Source organism: Ictalurus punctatus, chromosome 2, assembly GCF_001660625.3.
Source record: "Ictalurus punctatus breed USDA103 chromosome 2, Coco_2.0, whole genome shotgun sequence".
In the NCBI taxonomy this organism is placed as follows: Eukaryota; Metazoa; Chordata; class Actinopteri; order Siluriformes; family Ictaluridae; genus Ictalurus; species Ictalurus punctatus.
In genome coordinates this window covers 5,724,456-5,739,540 of record NC_030417.2, presented here as the reverse complement: position 1 = coordinate 5,739,540, position 15,085 = coordinate 5,724,456, and the positions used below count along the sequence as shown (strand labels likewise).

Genomic DNA, 15,085 nt, shown 5'->3' with positions numbered 1-15,085 from the left:
TGTGGCACGATAAGTTTGAGCGTCAGCATCTTGAATCTGTATGTCCGAAGAGTACGGTTCAGATGACGCAGATCTAAAATTGGCCGCATACTCTCATCTTTTTTGCGGACCAGGAAATAATGGCTGTAAAAACCTCCCTCCCTTAGGGAACGGGGTACATGCTCTATGGCCCCTTTGTCCAAAAGGGAACTTACTTCCTGCGCTAACATTGGGTTCTGCTCTGTGCTGACATCTGTGGTGAGCACACCTCTGAACCATGGGGGTCGAGCTCTGAACTGGACCCGGTAACCCTTTTCTATGGTAGACAGAACCCATGGGGACACATTTGGCAGTAGTTTCCATGCTGCCAAATGGTCTTTCACCAATGTTAGCTTTTCCACATTTCATTGGAGGGAAAGCATCAAATTTCCGTTGCCCTGTGATGGTCGCTGACCTTGAGAAGACTGAAAACGCACTGGGGGCTAACTGTGCTAGCAACCTCATGTCCCCTGATACGTCCCTCCGTGGCCCATCAGGACCGTTCCTTCATTGCCTGCTTTGCTTTTATGATCATTCTTAGATCAGGCCTCTTAGCAGGCTGTGGCTGCCCGTCCCCCTGGCTTTCTGCGGGGGGAGGCAGGCCGCCACACTCGTCTTCTGCATCTCCCTCGCACCAGCGCTGGCCCGGGCTCCACTCATGGAGGCCCGTGCGAACTCGACACGACGGAGAAGGAACACGCTGAACTCTGCCGTTTGCTGTTTTGCCTCGTGAAACCTGTCGGTGATGCCATTGACCGCGCCGCCAAACAGGCCGGAAGGTTTAACAGGGGCGTTCAGCAAGGAGACCTTATCTTGGTCCCCCATACCTGAGAGGTTGAACCATAGGTGCCTTTCCGCCACAACCAGGCTACCCATTGAATGGCCGATATGGCGGGCTGTTTATTTGGTCGCCCGGAGAGATAAATCTGTGGCGCGGCTCTGCTCTGCCACTGCCTCGGGCCCAATTCCCTCACCAGCATGTCTGCTTGGTAGGCCTCCAACACTGCCATTGTATGCAGGGACCCACAAGCAAGACCCGCTGCCGCATAGGCTTTGCCCACCAAAGCTGCAGTGGCCTTACATGGCTTAGAAGGTAAAGTTGGCCTCCCTAAATTACCTGCCGTTAATGGAGAGAGGTGGCTCGCAAGCGCATCCTCCACCTTTGGCATCGCTAAATAGCCATGCTGCTCACTCCCCACAATGGCTGAGTAATCAGACGTTGCGGGGTTATAAACACGGCTAGTGTATGGTGTTCTCCAGAAGCGTGATATCTCATCATGCACTTCAGTAAAAAGGGGGAGTTTTCTGAGGTGTGAAGGAGCTTTATTTTTATTTTCACTGGAGACGAAGTGCTCATCCAGTCTGCTACGAGCCACTTCCTCTTCCCCGGGCCAGTCTATATTCAACTTTTGAACCACCCTAGTGATCACCTCAAGCAGCTCTTTATATACTTGAGAGCTGCTGTCGGATTTTGGTGCAATGGCACCCTCTACCGACTCCTCGGAGTCAGCGAGGGTGTTTTGGCTTTCCATAGCGGAAGGAGGAGTGACGCGAGCTCTAAAGTCAGGCAGAGAGCCGGACCCAGAAGACAGAGCAAGAGATAGCAGCGCTCGTCTCCGGCTGCTCTTCCAAATCCATACAAGAACCCCACGACCGCGAGGCTCTGAAATCCAACTCCCTTCGGGCGAGCTGAGAGCGGAGCTGCCTAATCGTGAAATGTTCACAATGCTGACAGTCAGAGCCCTCGAGGGCTGCTGTTTAAAAAAGGGGGTAGAAAATTTAGAGATATTGAGAAATACAGAGTAGAAACGAAGCGTTTTTTTGTTTTATTTATTTATTTATTTTTATGCATAAACCACAGACATGCAGTCTCGCTGAAGACAATAAGGCTGCCGGCATGGTACACAGGTGCCATATATATACCATGCGACCCGCTTAATTGCCACGTCACCTGATCATGGCAGGCCTATGAGTAGAGGCATGATTTTACACAAGCTGCAGATACCGGTCACGTGTGCAAGGCCGGTCCCCATACTGTTATGCTAAATGCAACGTGGAAGATCCCTTTGAGAGGGAACGGCATCATGCCAATCTGTTGTTAATTTTCCTATAAAAGCCCATCTCATCTTGTTTTATAGACAAAAATGAAATAAATCTGTAAAGCAGGCTAGTGTGGAGATCCGGTTTTCTACACAGTGCTTCTGAAATCCTACAATGTTTCTGGAGTGAATCAAACCAATCAATACTTAAACAGTTCATAATGCACTTAACAGATAAAAAATCTGAACCCAGTGTGTTAAATAGAAACCATAATAATGAAGCACAATATATAAGAGTTTGATGTTTTGCACAATTTAAATAGATAATGTGAAACAAAGAAGAGTCATTAAAAATAGAAAAGATCACTTTATATTTGTCACCACAGACAATTCCCTACCAGACCAGCAGAGGGCATCTCTCTCATAGTATGAATTTCTTCCTTGGTTGATCCACTGATTTCCTGTACACACCTGTCTTGTGTTTCTCCTGACTGGTTCCCATTGATAAGTTCTGTGTTTTCACTCGTTGTTGCTTAGCATTTGTTTTCATGAGTAGTTATTATCTAGTCTGTCAGAATTAGAAAGTAATGCAATGTAAACATTGTCTAGTAGATTGTCCTATTTATTTCAACCGAATGTTATTTGTAGAGGAATTTTAACAGTAGACAAAGCAGCTTTAAGGAAAATAATTGTATGGTGTATGAGACAATAAATGAAATCTGGATGTAGATTTAGATCTCTAATGAGCAATTATCTGTAGCTCAGCTGGAGAAGCAGCTTTTTGGCACAAGATGTCGCTACGTAGTCGCTTAGCTATAGCTCTATAATCAAAGCCCTAGAAGAATAAATGCACAATTAAATTTTAATTATGCATTTTTAAACCCCCCCCCCCCCCCTTTTTATTTTTTATTTTTATTTTACATTTTAAGCCCTTTAACCCTCTTACCCATTAGTTCCGAGTATTATGTACCACAACCCTATATTCCCCATAGAAACAGCACGCCAACCTTGAGTTCCCGGGCCAAAATTGACCCCAAATCAACATTTTAATTTGAACATTTTTAGGCCTTGAAACAACTTATAATAATGTATTTGTGTAATATTACTTTGAAAATTGAAGCAGTTCAGTGTTTTTACTCCACTTAGAGCACAATTCTTAACTAGAGAAATGATGAAAAATGCTCCCTAAAATCCTTATACTCTTTTTGAAGTACCATACGAGCATCAGCGTGGTCAATGCCTTTGAATAAATGCATTTTAGCGCCAAATCAAATGAATCATGAGAGTTTGCGTCACTATCAGTTTCGGTTTCAACATCGCATGAACTTTGACTGCTGTCACTATCTAGAATCCTTGCTTTCACCTGTGTAACTGTGTATGTTTTCTTTTTTTTCACTGATTTAGATGTACCTGTGTTCACTGTAGGTGTAACTTTAGCTGGAACACAATTAGTTTTACGCTTTGGCATTTTTAGTTAACTTCTACTATTACACCATAAGTTTATCAACAACATTCACTCTTGGATCATCTTCATCGTAATGATGTAATCACGTCGTGACGTCATGACGTCATCAATCTTCCGGGTCAAAAAAAATAAAATTTAATTAGTAAGGAATCATAGCAGAGTAATGCCGGTATGCCAGTCTTACGGGGATAACGTTTACACTGCAAAACCGCTATATCGGCCTTATAGGTATTTGGCATAGAGGACCAAGCCGGTATATCGTCCTTACGGGAATAGGTCAAAGATGGGCAAGCCGGTTTTTCGGCCTTACGGGGTTAGTGGGTTAAACTCTAATAAATTATGCTATTGATAACAGTTATACTCTCATGATTAATCTTACTTTTCATAAGGAGTCATGATCATCACACGACCAGATTCTTGTCATATCACAGCAAACCAGCAACTCGATTTCCCAGAATGCACCACGGACTACAAACATGGCCAACAAAGACTGCAACTCCCAAACTCACACACAACACGTTCACCATCCTGAATTCCAATTTGAAACATATTCTGCCAATAGCACCTTCACCCACACCACTCCTTTATAGAGACTGTTCACACACACTGTCTTTGAGAAGTATACACTCAGTTGATTAGCTCTCTTGTCTAAACCAAGCTTTGATATCGTGTTTATTTTTCCGGTTTTGACTTTGTTCTCATTTTTGACCTCGTCTCTCTGTCTAACTTTGTTTTGACTGTTTGTCTGATCACCTGACCTCTGCCTGTATAAGTTTGTGAATTTTGCACTTTTTGTTTTTTGGTATTAAAGTACATAACCTGCATTTGCTTCTGTCTTCGACTCCATTTCATGATTATTGTAAGTGGTCCTCAGCTCACACATGGTAAATTTATCTTTATTACTTGCTGTAAGTCTAGGGAAACCCACTTGCTGGTAAACAGTAGAATTGATGTGTGTAGAAATGAGTGAAGTTAATGCTGCAGATCATGCACATTTTCTTTTTTTTTTGCAATGATCACCCTATAAATAAAAGATAAAATGACCACATGAGAAAATATATGAATATATATTAATTATATATATATATATATATATAAGATTTTCAGAAATGAGACAGCGGTTGTGGTTTCCTGATAATCACACTATATAACAGAGACACTCAGGCAGTGTGACAGTGTGTGTGTGTTTTTCACTTTGAGAGACTGGTGTGTGTGCAGAAGAATCAGTAATGATGAAGTGCTTGTATCTTTTGTCTGTTGTGTTTCACGTCGTTGCAGGTGAGTGAAGTTATTTTCTATTACAGAAAGGAGAGAGAATATTAGCCAGTTCTTAGTTCAGCTGCTTTGTGTTTAGTTCATGTGGTTTCTGTCCAGACTGGGTTTACAGTAGGCCGTAGTTCAGCCCTGTTCCTGAACAACCAAATTGTCCAAAGACAGCAGTAATCTTTATACACAAGGTAAACATTCACGTCATGCCTTGTGCTATAATCTCCTTATTTAGACCTGTTCAGCTTTGATCATGTGGATTTTTTCTTCCTGATTAACTTCAGTCTAAAATGTATTGATGAAGAGAGGTGGGTGAATGAATAAGGAGGAATCTACAGTGAGATTATTTTACATCCCTATAATACTTACAGTGTATGTTTTTACACATTTACTGAATTACATCTCTCACAGTCTCTGTCTTAGTGAATGTATCTATAATAACTCATATAAAGTGTAATAGAAAAGTTATTTTCCTGTAACTTGTAACGGTCACTTCTTCATTCTGGTCTTAGCTGTAAATAGATGCGTGTGAATTTCACACCTTTTTCTGCTGTCTCTCTGTCAGTGACCATCTTCACTTCCTGCATTTTTTTTTATTTATTTTTTTTATACAAATGGTTAAATGCACTTATCAGTGATGTATTTTCATGTCACTGCAAACCAGCGACTCCATTTCCCAGATTACACCACGAACTACAAACATGGCCGACGACTACAACTCCCAAACTACACATTATCACTCACCTTCTCTTGAGAACTAATAAGATTGACCTATTCCCAATTACAGTCTCAATCACACCACACTACTTAAGCAATTTTCACACACACACAGTAATTGTGAAGTATATGCTCTGTTAAATTTTTGTCTCTGCCATTAACGAGCCTTGATATCCTGTTTGTTTATGCTGGTTTTAACAATGTTCTTGTTTTCGACCCGGTCTTTTTTCTTTGCCTTGTTTGGACTGATTGCCTGACCTCTGCTTGTCTGTTTATTGATGTCTACCTGATTCCCTGGACTTGTTATTTTATTAAACTGCCATAGCTGCACTTGCTTCCGTCCTAACCTCCATTTTGTGACATGTATTCACAATTTCAAATCTCAAATCAGCGGTCGATGTGAACTGAACTGTGGATCACTTTTCATTACTTTGACACAATTCAGTAAAATAAATTCAATAAAAATCTTTCAATAAAATAAATTGTTGCAAAGTAAATAAATAGTTTTAAATAAAAGAAAAACTGCTGATTTCCTGTTTAACCTCACCCAGCTGTTCTGTTTTTCACTTTATTACCATCTATACAAAAGGGGAACTCTGTGCATCTATGAGCGGTGTGGTGATGCAGTGGGTAGCGTTGTCTCCTCACAGCTCCAGGGTCCCTGCTTCAGTCCTGAGCTCGGGCTTCTGTCTGTGTGGAGTTTCTGTGCTTGTTCTCCCCATGTCCATGTGGGTTTTCTGTGGGTTCTCTGGTTTTCGCCCACCTCCTAAAATACACCAGTAGGTGGACTGACTAAAACTGCTGTGTGTGTGTGTGTGTGTGTGTGTGTGTGTGTGTGTGTGTGGTTCCTGCAATTGACTGACGGACAATCCAGGGTGTATTTCGGGTATACTCAGGGGTATGTTTATTGAGATAGAGAGACTTTGCTAGTACTTTGGTTAAATGAGTTGGATTTGTGGGGTGTATGAAATGTTTTGGTAGTTATATGGGGGTGCAGTTTCCAGGGGGGATGACTGCTGAGAAGGAATACAGAGACATCAAGCTTTATGTTAAAGGTAAAGCATTTCATTACACAATAAAAGTGGATATTCCGTGAAAGCAGACTTGATCAGTCTTCAAATGAATTATAGTTACATACGTAATAAAATGTCTTCTCCATTTACCATAACTGAGGGTTTTACTCTAATGAGTCATTTTGTGACACTGATTAGACTGGCCTGAAACTTTGGACTGGTATCAGAGTGGATTTGACATATTTCTCAGTCTAATCCATGATTTATTTTGGTAACACTTTAGTGTTTATTGAGCTACACAACACCTGTATAATTCCTTCATTACAAATGACATAAGCCTACATAAACATTTATAAAAGCTTAAAAGGTGTTGTCATGGAAAACAATCTTTCCAGCCTTAATCAAAAAACTTCAGAGACGGAGTATTAGCAGATGTCAAAAAGTAAATAAACTTTATTGAAACAGAAAAGTGAGACAGTCTGCAGAAAGTCCAAATTATTCAAACACACACAGCCCTTTTTATACCTTTCTCCACAGCGTACTCATCTTAGGCGGGTTTTTGCCTTTGCTCATTAAAACAGACCAATCTTCTTTGCCACAATTAATTATTCATGTCTATATGATATCTTAAATTTGTGGAGCATGTGCAGTTAGTTGTTTTTCTTAAAATATTGTTATGTATCATAAAATATATGTTTTGCTTCTAAATATTGATTATACATATAGATTATGCTTAAATAATAAATCTAAATGTTATACATATTGATTACACTTTATTAGCATATACAAATGTTAATTACACATATTGATTATACTTCATAAATATTTTCTATAGTGTCAGTAGCCACGTTTCCATCCAAGGGTTTTTTAGCGATGAAAGCTTTAGCGCATTAAAATGTTTACTGTTATAGCTGATGGAAATGCAAATTATCGATATAATTTCATAAGTGTCGACATAATCTTTGTTCATTTAACTTGAGCACATAAACTCTATATCGATACTTTAAATGTTGCGAAAAATAGTTTGGAAAAAGTTTTTGTGGAGAAAAATGACATTCACGCAAAACAAAAGTGTCACATGACAGAATTTATCCATCAGTCGGGGGAAGAATAAGGGATGTGTGTGACATCCAGCGCACTGCAAGAACTTGGATAAATGAAGTGACAGTTCAGTTCTTACTATCCCGTTATATTTATTACTGACATGTTTCACCAAGAATATAAGATATCTTAAGATAAATAACATATAACAGGCTACTGAGCATAGTTTTCTTCTACAAAAAGTCCAACAGTAACATTATGAAAAACAATGTTTGTTTGCATTCAAACTAATATGAAATATTTCAGTAAGAAATGTGATGATGGTTTGTTTATATCTTCACGGTAAGGACCTGAGTACACGTGTGTGTGTGTGTGTGTCCGTGTGGATTAGCAGGAAGAGCAGAGATGGAGCAGGACAATGGCTGTTGGTCCTGCAGTAAATGTTTTGGTTTTGCTGTCAGCGTGTGTGAGAGATGAATCAGTACAAAGGTAGATAAAGGAGAAGAGAGGGACAGACTGACCACATGGGGTAAAAGTAACTGAGATTCCTACCTAGTTACGTGTGTGTGCTCCTGTAGAGGGGTGCGTGCTGGGAGTAACTCGTCAGTTACCATGGAGACTTGGCATACCCCTTACTCCAGTGACCTCTCACCTTTGCGTGTGTCTGTGTGTGTTGCTTTACAATTTCCTTATAGAAGACAATTTTTTTTTTTTTTTTTTTTTTAAGCTCTCTCTCCTTCAAATTCACAGCTCCATTTTCTCTGTCTGTTTTAACACACACACACACACACACACACACGCACACACACTCGTGCCCTCTCTCTCTTTCTCTGGAAGTATCTGATGACTCTGATGTGGAGCAGCTGTTGCATTTCTCAGAGTCGCCCTCATTTCTTCCCCCTTCTTTCATTCCTCCCTTCTTTCTCTCCCCACATTACAACAGCAGCTTCACTCAGAATCTCTCTCTCTCTCTCTCTCTCTCTCTCTCTCTCTCTCTCTGTGTGTGTGTGTGTGTGTGTGTAAGTGTAATTAACTTTTTTCTGACGTTGAGGGAGTGCATGTGTGATGGAAAATTTTAATGATTAAAAATAAATAAATAAATATTTGTTCACTGATCTGTGATATAAATGTTATTATTGTATGATTCCAATCATTCCAATGATTTTTATAGTCAATATCGCTGAATTTGTGTATTTTCCTGTGTATTTTTTTTAAATATCAAAATTCTAAAAGGTGTGCATCATACCTGACACCTAGTCGAACACTTTACAGTTGGATGTGTGACTGTACATCATTCCCTTCAAATACTATTGAGCTTTAAATTATGGTATATTTTGTGTATGAGCCCATTCGGCAGTGAAATTCATATAAAATGTACATTTTATGATTTAATAGTTTTTTATTAAGTATCAAAAATCTAAAAGGTGTGCTGCATACCTGACATTTAGACGAACATTTTCCAGTTGGTTATATGACTGTAAGTCATTCCCTTCAAATGCTATTGAAGTTAGAAACGTGTATAACAATGTTGTATGTAACTTTAGAGACGGTCCCTTAATTTTCGCATATCTTTGAATATCAAATGTCAAACAAACTTTATGCCAGTAGATGAAAGCAGTTAGCACGCTGAAGTGTTTAATTCGTCTTGCACCACATATATTTGCCAATGATTGCAATTTTTATTCATTCATGAAGGAGACATACTTTTTTTTGTCCATTTGTAGCGTAATTCCGCAAGTTAGTTACTAACACAGAAATGTCGAGCTTGTCATGGTACTGCAAAACAGGAACGCGCTCTCTCGATGACTTTTTTCCCCTGTGTCTGAAAACAGCTTTACCTTCACGTGACTGTTACAAAGCACCGACACTGGAGACTCCTTCCATACAACTGTTAAATAAACAACATCTCACAGAAACAGTCACCATATCTATAGCTGCACCTGTACTAGAGTGAGCACATTGATCTAAAGCGTGATTGGCATTACTCAGGGTTTCGCCTAAGGCCCTGTTCACACTAGTGCATTTTAAAATGAAAAGGATAATCGTCCACGCTGGAGTTTCCACTATGTTTCAGAAACGATCTCAGTCCACGCTACACGACTGAATGCATCATGTCACATGACCATTCATGCACACTGGGTATGCGTATACAAGTGCAAACAGGAAGTTGGTTGCTAGTCGAAACCGGCGTTCCACATAGGGCTTATGCCGCTTTGTTGTCGATCGCTCAAATCATAGCTTTCCTCTTGCTCATGTAGGCAGCTGCAGTATTCTAAAATACAGAATTTAACTGCACAATGGCTGCTCAGAATGACAACAAAGCCAGCAAAGCTTGCAGTTCAGTCTCCATGTTGTTGTGTATACAATCAAGGTAGGTAGCGTAATGGTCATATGGTCGGGGCTCGATGAATCAGGGAAGGATATGCAATGATCCAGAAGACCCAATCAGGAGCGAATGTGGGCAGAGCCACGCCTTCGTTTTCAAAAGTCTTTGTTTTTGGTGTGTTTAGACTGAAACACGAGACCTGAGTTTTCAAAGTAAAACGTGGTCTTCAGCATTTCCAAAAGTTTCTGGAGTAGTGCAGATGACTTGCGTAACCTTAGCAACAGTTATGCATTTTAAAACGTGCGTAAACAGGGTCTAAGATTTCAGGGAGCACAGGTGCGCTCTAGAGTTCCGAAAGACACACTTGTCTGTTGCGCCTAAGCCTTTCTGTGGTAATGAAAACCCTGCGTTACTGTAAGAGTGCTGTTGTAGAAAACGTGTCACGTTCTGACCGATCTGAATCTGAATTCGAAAGCATTGTGGTGTAAATAAAATGGAATACTCTCGTACGCGCGAGACTTGCAGGATGTTTCCCATCAGTGTATTGTAGGATGATGAATAATTCAGATCAGAAAAGATTTTCCACTACACTGATTCAGTCATGTAGTACATAAACTCAGGCATTTGCATGTGTACACACACACACACACACACACACACACAGTGTCCACTGTTGAAATTGAAACAAAAAACGGTGTTCTCATGCCCCGCTTCTTCCTCTGCAGGCGTATTGACTCAGAAGGTGAAGGTGGAGCCAGAAGTGGTGTCCTATCCGGGTCAGACAGTGATCCTGTGCTGCCAGTTTCCTGACAAAGGCCAGACCCAGCTCACTCAGGTCAGAGGTCACCTCCTATCTCCAACCTGGCCATAAGCATGCTCTGTCTCTCTTTCTCTCTCTCACACACACACACACACACACACACACACACACACACACACACACTACAGTTCAGATGTATTCTCTGCCTGAACTTGATATCCTAGTGAAGGAAGTTGTTTGTGATCCTTCCCTTCTTTTATCTCTCTCTCTCTCTCTGTATGTGTGTGTGTTTGTTTTGCAACCTGCGAGTCATGTATCTGTAATAAAGAAGCCTAATCTATTTATTGAGCTATTTTAACATTAGTTGTCTCCTCTGTAGGTGTCCTGGATTTTAGAAAATAGCTTTGCCACTCGGACCAACATTGCAGTGTTTCATCCAACTTTCGGGGTCAGTTACCCAGCATCCCCAGTGCAGGGGCGTGTGAGTTTCACAAAAGAACCCCCCCCTCTGGAACATCCAACTATCCAGATCACAGACATTGCTCTGACAGATGAGGGGAATTACGTCTGCGAGTACGCCACACACCCGACTGGAAACGAAAATGGGGTAACCGCCCTCGTCATACTAGGTGAGCAAACAGGAATGAGCATATGTGTGTGTTTGTATTAAATATTTGTGTCTCCTGTCTTATAGGCTGTTACTGGATTTCATAATGCGTGATATTGTCAGATCAGTCGGACCGCTGTTAATGTGTGAAGCATGGCAGTAACCTTGACCAGGCTCTCTCTCTCTCTCTTGCTCTCTCTCTCTCTCTCTCTCCCTGTCTCTCTCCCTGTCTCTCTCTCTCTCTCTCTCACACTCTCTATCTCTCTCTCTCTCTCTCTCTCCCTGTCTCTCTCTCTCCGTCTTTGTGATATTGATCTGCCTGCTTATCATGCTGAGAGGCTGCTTCTCTCCTGTCTTTCTGTGCAAAAATGTGCAAGAAGCAATCCAATCCTCAATGTTTACTTCCTTCCCATCCTCCTCTCTTCCTCTCTTTCTCTCCTCTGTCAAAGTGCCCTGTGAAATCAAGGTCGAAACTCCTCTTCTTTTCTTATTTGCCCTTTCTTCCAGCCAAGCCCCAGAACACGGCTTCCACCATCACCGTTCCCGCCGGCACTTCTCCCGTCTCCGTAGCGCAATGTGTGTCGGCCAACGGACGACCACCGGCAACCCTCACCTGGGTGACTAATCTGAGCGGCAACGGGACAGGACTGGTCCAGACGAGCAACTCAGACAACACGGTGACGGTGCGCATCGAGTACCTTTTCACGCCCACGGCGGCCGATAATGGCAAGGAGATCACCTGCGTGGTGTCACATCGCACACTGACCAAAGCTGAGAACTTCCCCATGAAACTGGTGGTCCAATGTACATCCATGGCCTTTTCACTTCTTTTGTAGAATAAGTTTAGTCTCAATAGACTAATTATTTCCAGTTTGCTGCCTGGCTTTTTCACACTCCAGTACACGTGAGTGAATCGTGAACAGTAGCCTGTCAATACAAAAAGAATGTCAGAGTAAAGTCTCAGAGAGTCTCAGAAGCCTGTAGTGTGGGTTGCTTTACTGACTGCAAGCCTGCTTGTGTTATTTTAGTTGTTCAAACACAAACCTCTGTGCAGAGTTGTAATGGCACCAGGTTAACTTGGTCTCTCTCTCTCTCTCTCTCTCTCTCTCTCTCTCACTCCCAGATCCTCCTCAGGTGCAGATTGTAGGATATGACAATAACTGGTATGTAGGCCGTACAGACGTGGTGCTGACCTGCCAATATCAGGGGAACCCCAGTCCTCCCACTGTAAACTGGAAGATGTGAGTAACACTACTTTTCCGAGCACCACAGCAAAGCTGATTATTACTATCTAATGATGTTTAATGAGCTCACTTAGAAGATTCTATCAGCATCTGATTACTTCCCGTTAGCCTGAATTCACCCCTTAAACCACTTTTTTTTTGCACAGCCTTTAAAAGATTTCTAAAACGAAACTCCTTGCAAATGGCTAGCATTAAAGGGATAGTTCACCCAAAAATGAAAATTCTGTCATCAGTTCCTCACCCTCATGTCATTCCAAACCCATAAGACTTTCCTTCATCTTCGGAACGCAAATCAAGACGTTTTTAATGAAACCTGGGAGATTTCTGTCCTCCATTTACAGTCCAAGCATCCAAAACGTTCACGCTCCAAAAAGTTCAGAAAGGCATCGTAAAAGTAATCCATGTGACTCCAGCGGTTTAATCCCAGTTTTATGAAGTGAAAGAACCCCGACGCATGCGTGTTGTGTCGACATGAGTGCGGACAAAAAAATGCAAATCCTCCGCTATGTCGAAATCTGCAGACATCTTTACAGCATCCCTCTTCCTCTGCTGTGAACAGTGCAGCGCTTCCAGGTCCCGTTGAATCGCAAGAGCCGACATGCCGGTTTCGACATAGAGGAGGACGTTCGTATTTTTATGTCTGCTTTTGTGTTGACACAACACACACGCATCGTGGTTCTCTCGTGAACATGCGTTGGAGATCTATGCGGAAGTGAAGATGTTTTGTGAATAAAGACTTTAATTTAGTTTATTCGCACACAAAGTGTTCGTATCGCTTCATAAAACTGTGATTTAACCACTGGAGTCGCATGGATTACTATGATGCCTTTATGAACTTTTTGGAGCTTGAAAGTTTTAATTACTTGGACTGTAAATAGAGAGACAGAAATGTTTTTTATCAAAAACACCTTTGTTTGTGTTCCGAAGATGAAGGAAAGTCTTACGGGCTTTTGGAACAACATGAGGGTGAGGAAATGATGGCAGAATTTTTATTTTTGGGTGAACTATCCCTTTAAGGCTTTCAGTTTGTATCAATTTCATCGTGTTCTATTTCTTGATAAGCTTGTTTATTAGTGATTTAGTGAACTCTCCCCTGTGAGAATCATTCACCTATTTGACTCCACAAGGGAAATATTGCTATAATGATTGCAGTAGCGCTGTGTCACAGAACAGGAATGCTTTGCTAGCATTGCTGTAATGTCATTTGTAACGTTTTTTATTGTTCCCTGACAGGAGCTCAGGCTTTATGCCAGACTCGGTGGAGATGGCCCAGAACAAACTAACCGTACGGAAGGTGGACGACTCTGTAAATACCACGTTTATCTGCGAGGTGACAAACAGCCTCGGCATCGGCAAGGACCAGGTCACTGTGTTCGTCAGGGGTGAGTGAGAATACACGCTTATACATACATTTCCACAAAAAAAAAGCCACACTTGGAGTATTCTGAATATCTGCTACTCTGTGGATGCGCACACGTTTACAATCTATGGTTTAAGCATCCTGGGTTTTCTTGCTTACTCATACACACCCACTCATGTATAGTGCATCTGTAGAAGTGACACACAGTGCTGAACAGCAGCATAACTCACTCAGTGTCCAGGGCATCCTTTCCTAGGGGATTGTGGGTATTAGTGTAAGGCAGTTTGTTGTGTCTGTCATGTTCCACCTTGTGTCCGTCACGTTGCATGTGTATAGTACATGTGTGCGCCGACTATTTGTCTCCTCTGTCTCTTTGTATCCTGTGTGTCATCTTTTCCTTCTAGAATGTTTCGGCTTTGTTGCACCGACTGTAGGACAGTTGTTCTCTTGGAAGAATTGCGACTTCCATGGATGTATTCTCATTTTGAAATCGAATCAGCCTTCTGTTTAATATCAAACGGTACAGCATGAATATCATATAACCAGCATAAATACGAGAACAAACCTTCTTCTCAGGTGACTTGTTGTGGATAAAAATGACATGAAATAAACATGAGGGAGACCTAGTATGAGTAATATGTAATTTTATTGATAATTCACAGGACTGGTGGGTGCGTAATCTTGAGGAGAGCGGTAGGGGGAAGAAAATGGGGTGTGTCCTGGGGACATGGGATAGTCAGCAAAGGTGAAATAAGAAGACCATTGAGAGTAGGGCGGACTGACAGGTGAGAAAAGGGAAGAATGTTCAGAGCCCAGATCAGAGAAGGTGACATCATCCTCAGACTGAAAGCTGGAGGGAGGTTCTGTCTGTGTAGAGGTGTCAATACACACATTCATGGGGTGGATTCTGTATCGGAGAGAGGGGGGGAACCCCGCATTTCCATTTCCAGAGGGGATGCTGCGAAGAACGTTAAGTAGCACCATGATGTCAGCGGTGAGATGCGCGAGCTGATAGAGAGTGTCCAGATCCAGATCCAGATGGGCACCTATACACACAGAAGCGGTATTAGGCGGATATTGACGAATTGGATTCACACTTTAAGATCTTTTAAGAATAACACACTATGGTTTATTAGTCAAAAAGTCAAAAAGAAGTATAAGAGCTGAGGAGTGCTAACACACACACACACACATTCGTACAGTCAAGGACGGGCATGTAGACATAACAC

General features: G+C 41.6%; 1 protein-coding gene across 1 annotated transcript in view; it reads left to right on the top strand.

Moving 5' to 3' along the window:
- LOC108261109 (basement membrane-specific heparan sulfate proteoglycan core protein) overlaps positions 1 to 15,085 on the top strand; it is a 73,910-nt gene that overhangs the window by 27,849 nt on the left and 30,976 nt on the right. The window contains exons 7-11 of the mRNA XM_053687001.1: positions 10,611 to 10,720; positions 11,025 to 11,274; positions 11,760 to 12,056; positions 12,376 to 12,493; positions 13,730 to 13,878. Coding sequence (XP_053542976.1) covers positions 10,611 to 10,720; positions 11,025 to 11,274; positions 11,760 to 12,056; positions 12,376 to 12,493; positions 13,730 to 13,878 — 924 coding nt within the window. The remainder of the gene's footprint in view (positions 1 to 10,610; positions 10,721 to 11,024; positions 11,275 to 11,759; positions 12,057 to 12,375; positions 12,494 to 13,729; positions 13,879 to 15,085) is intronic.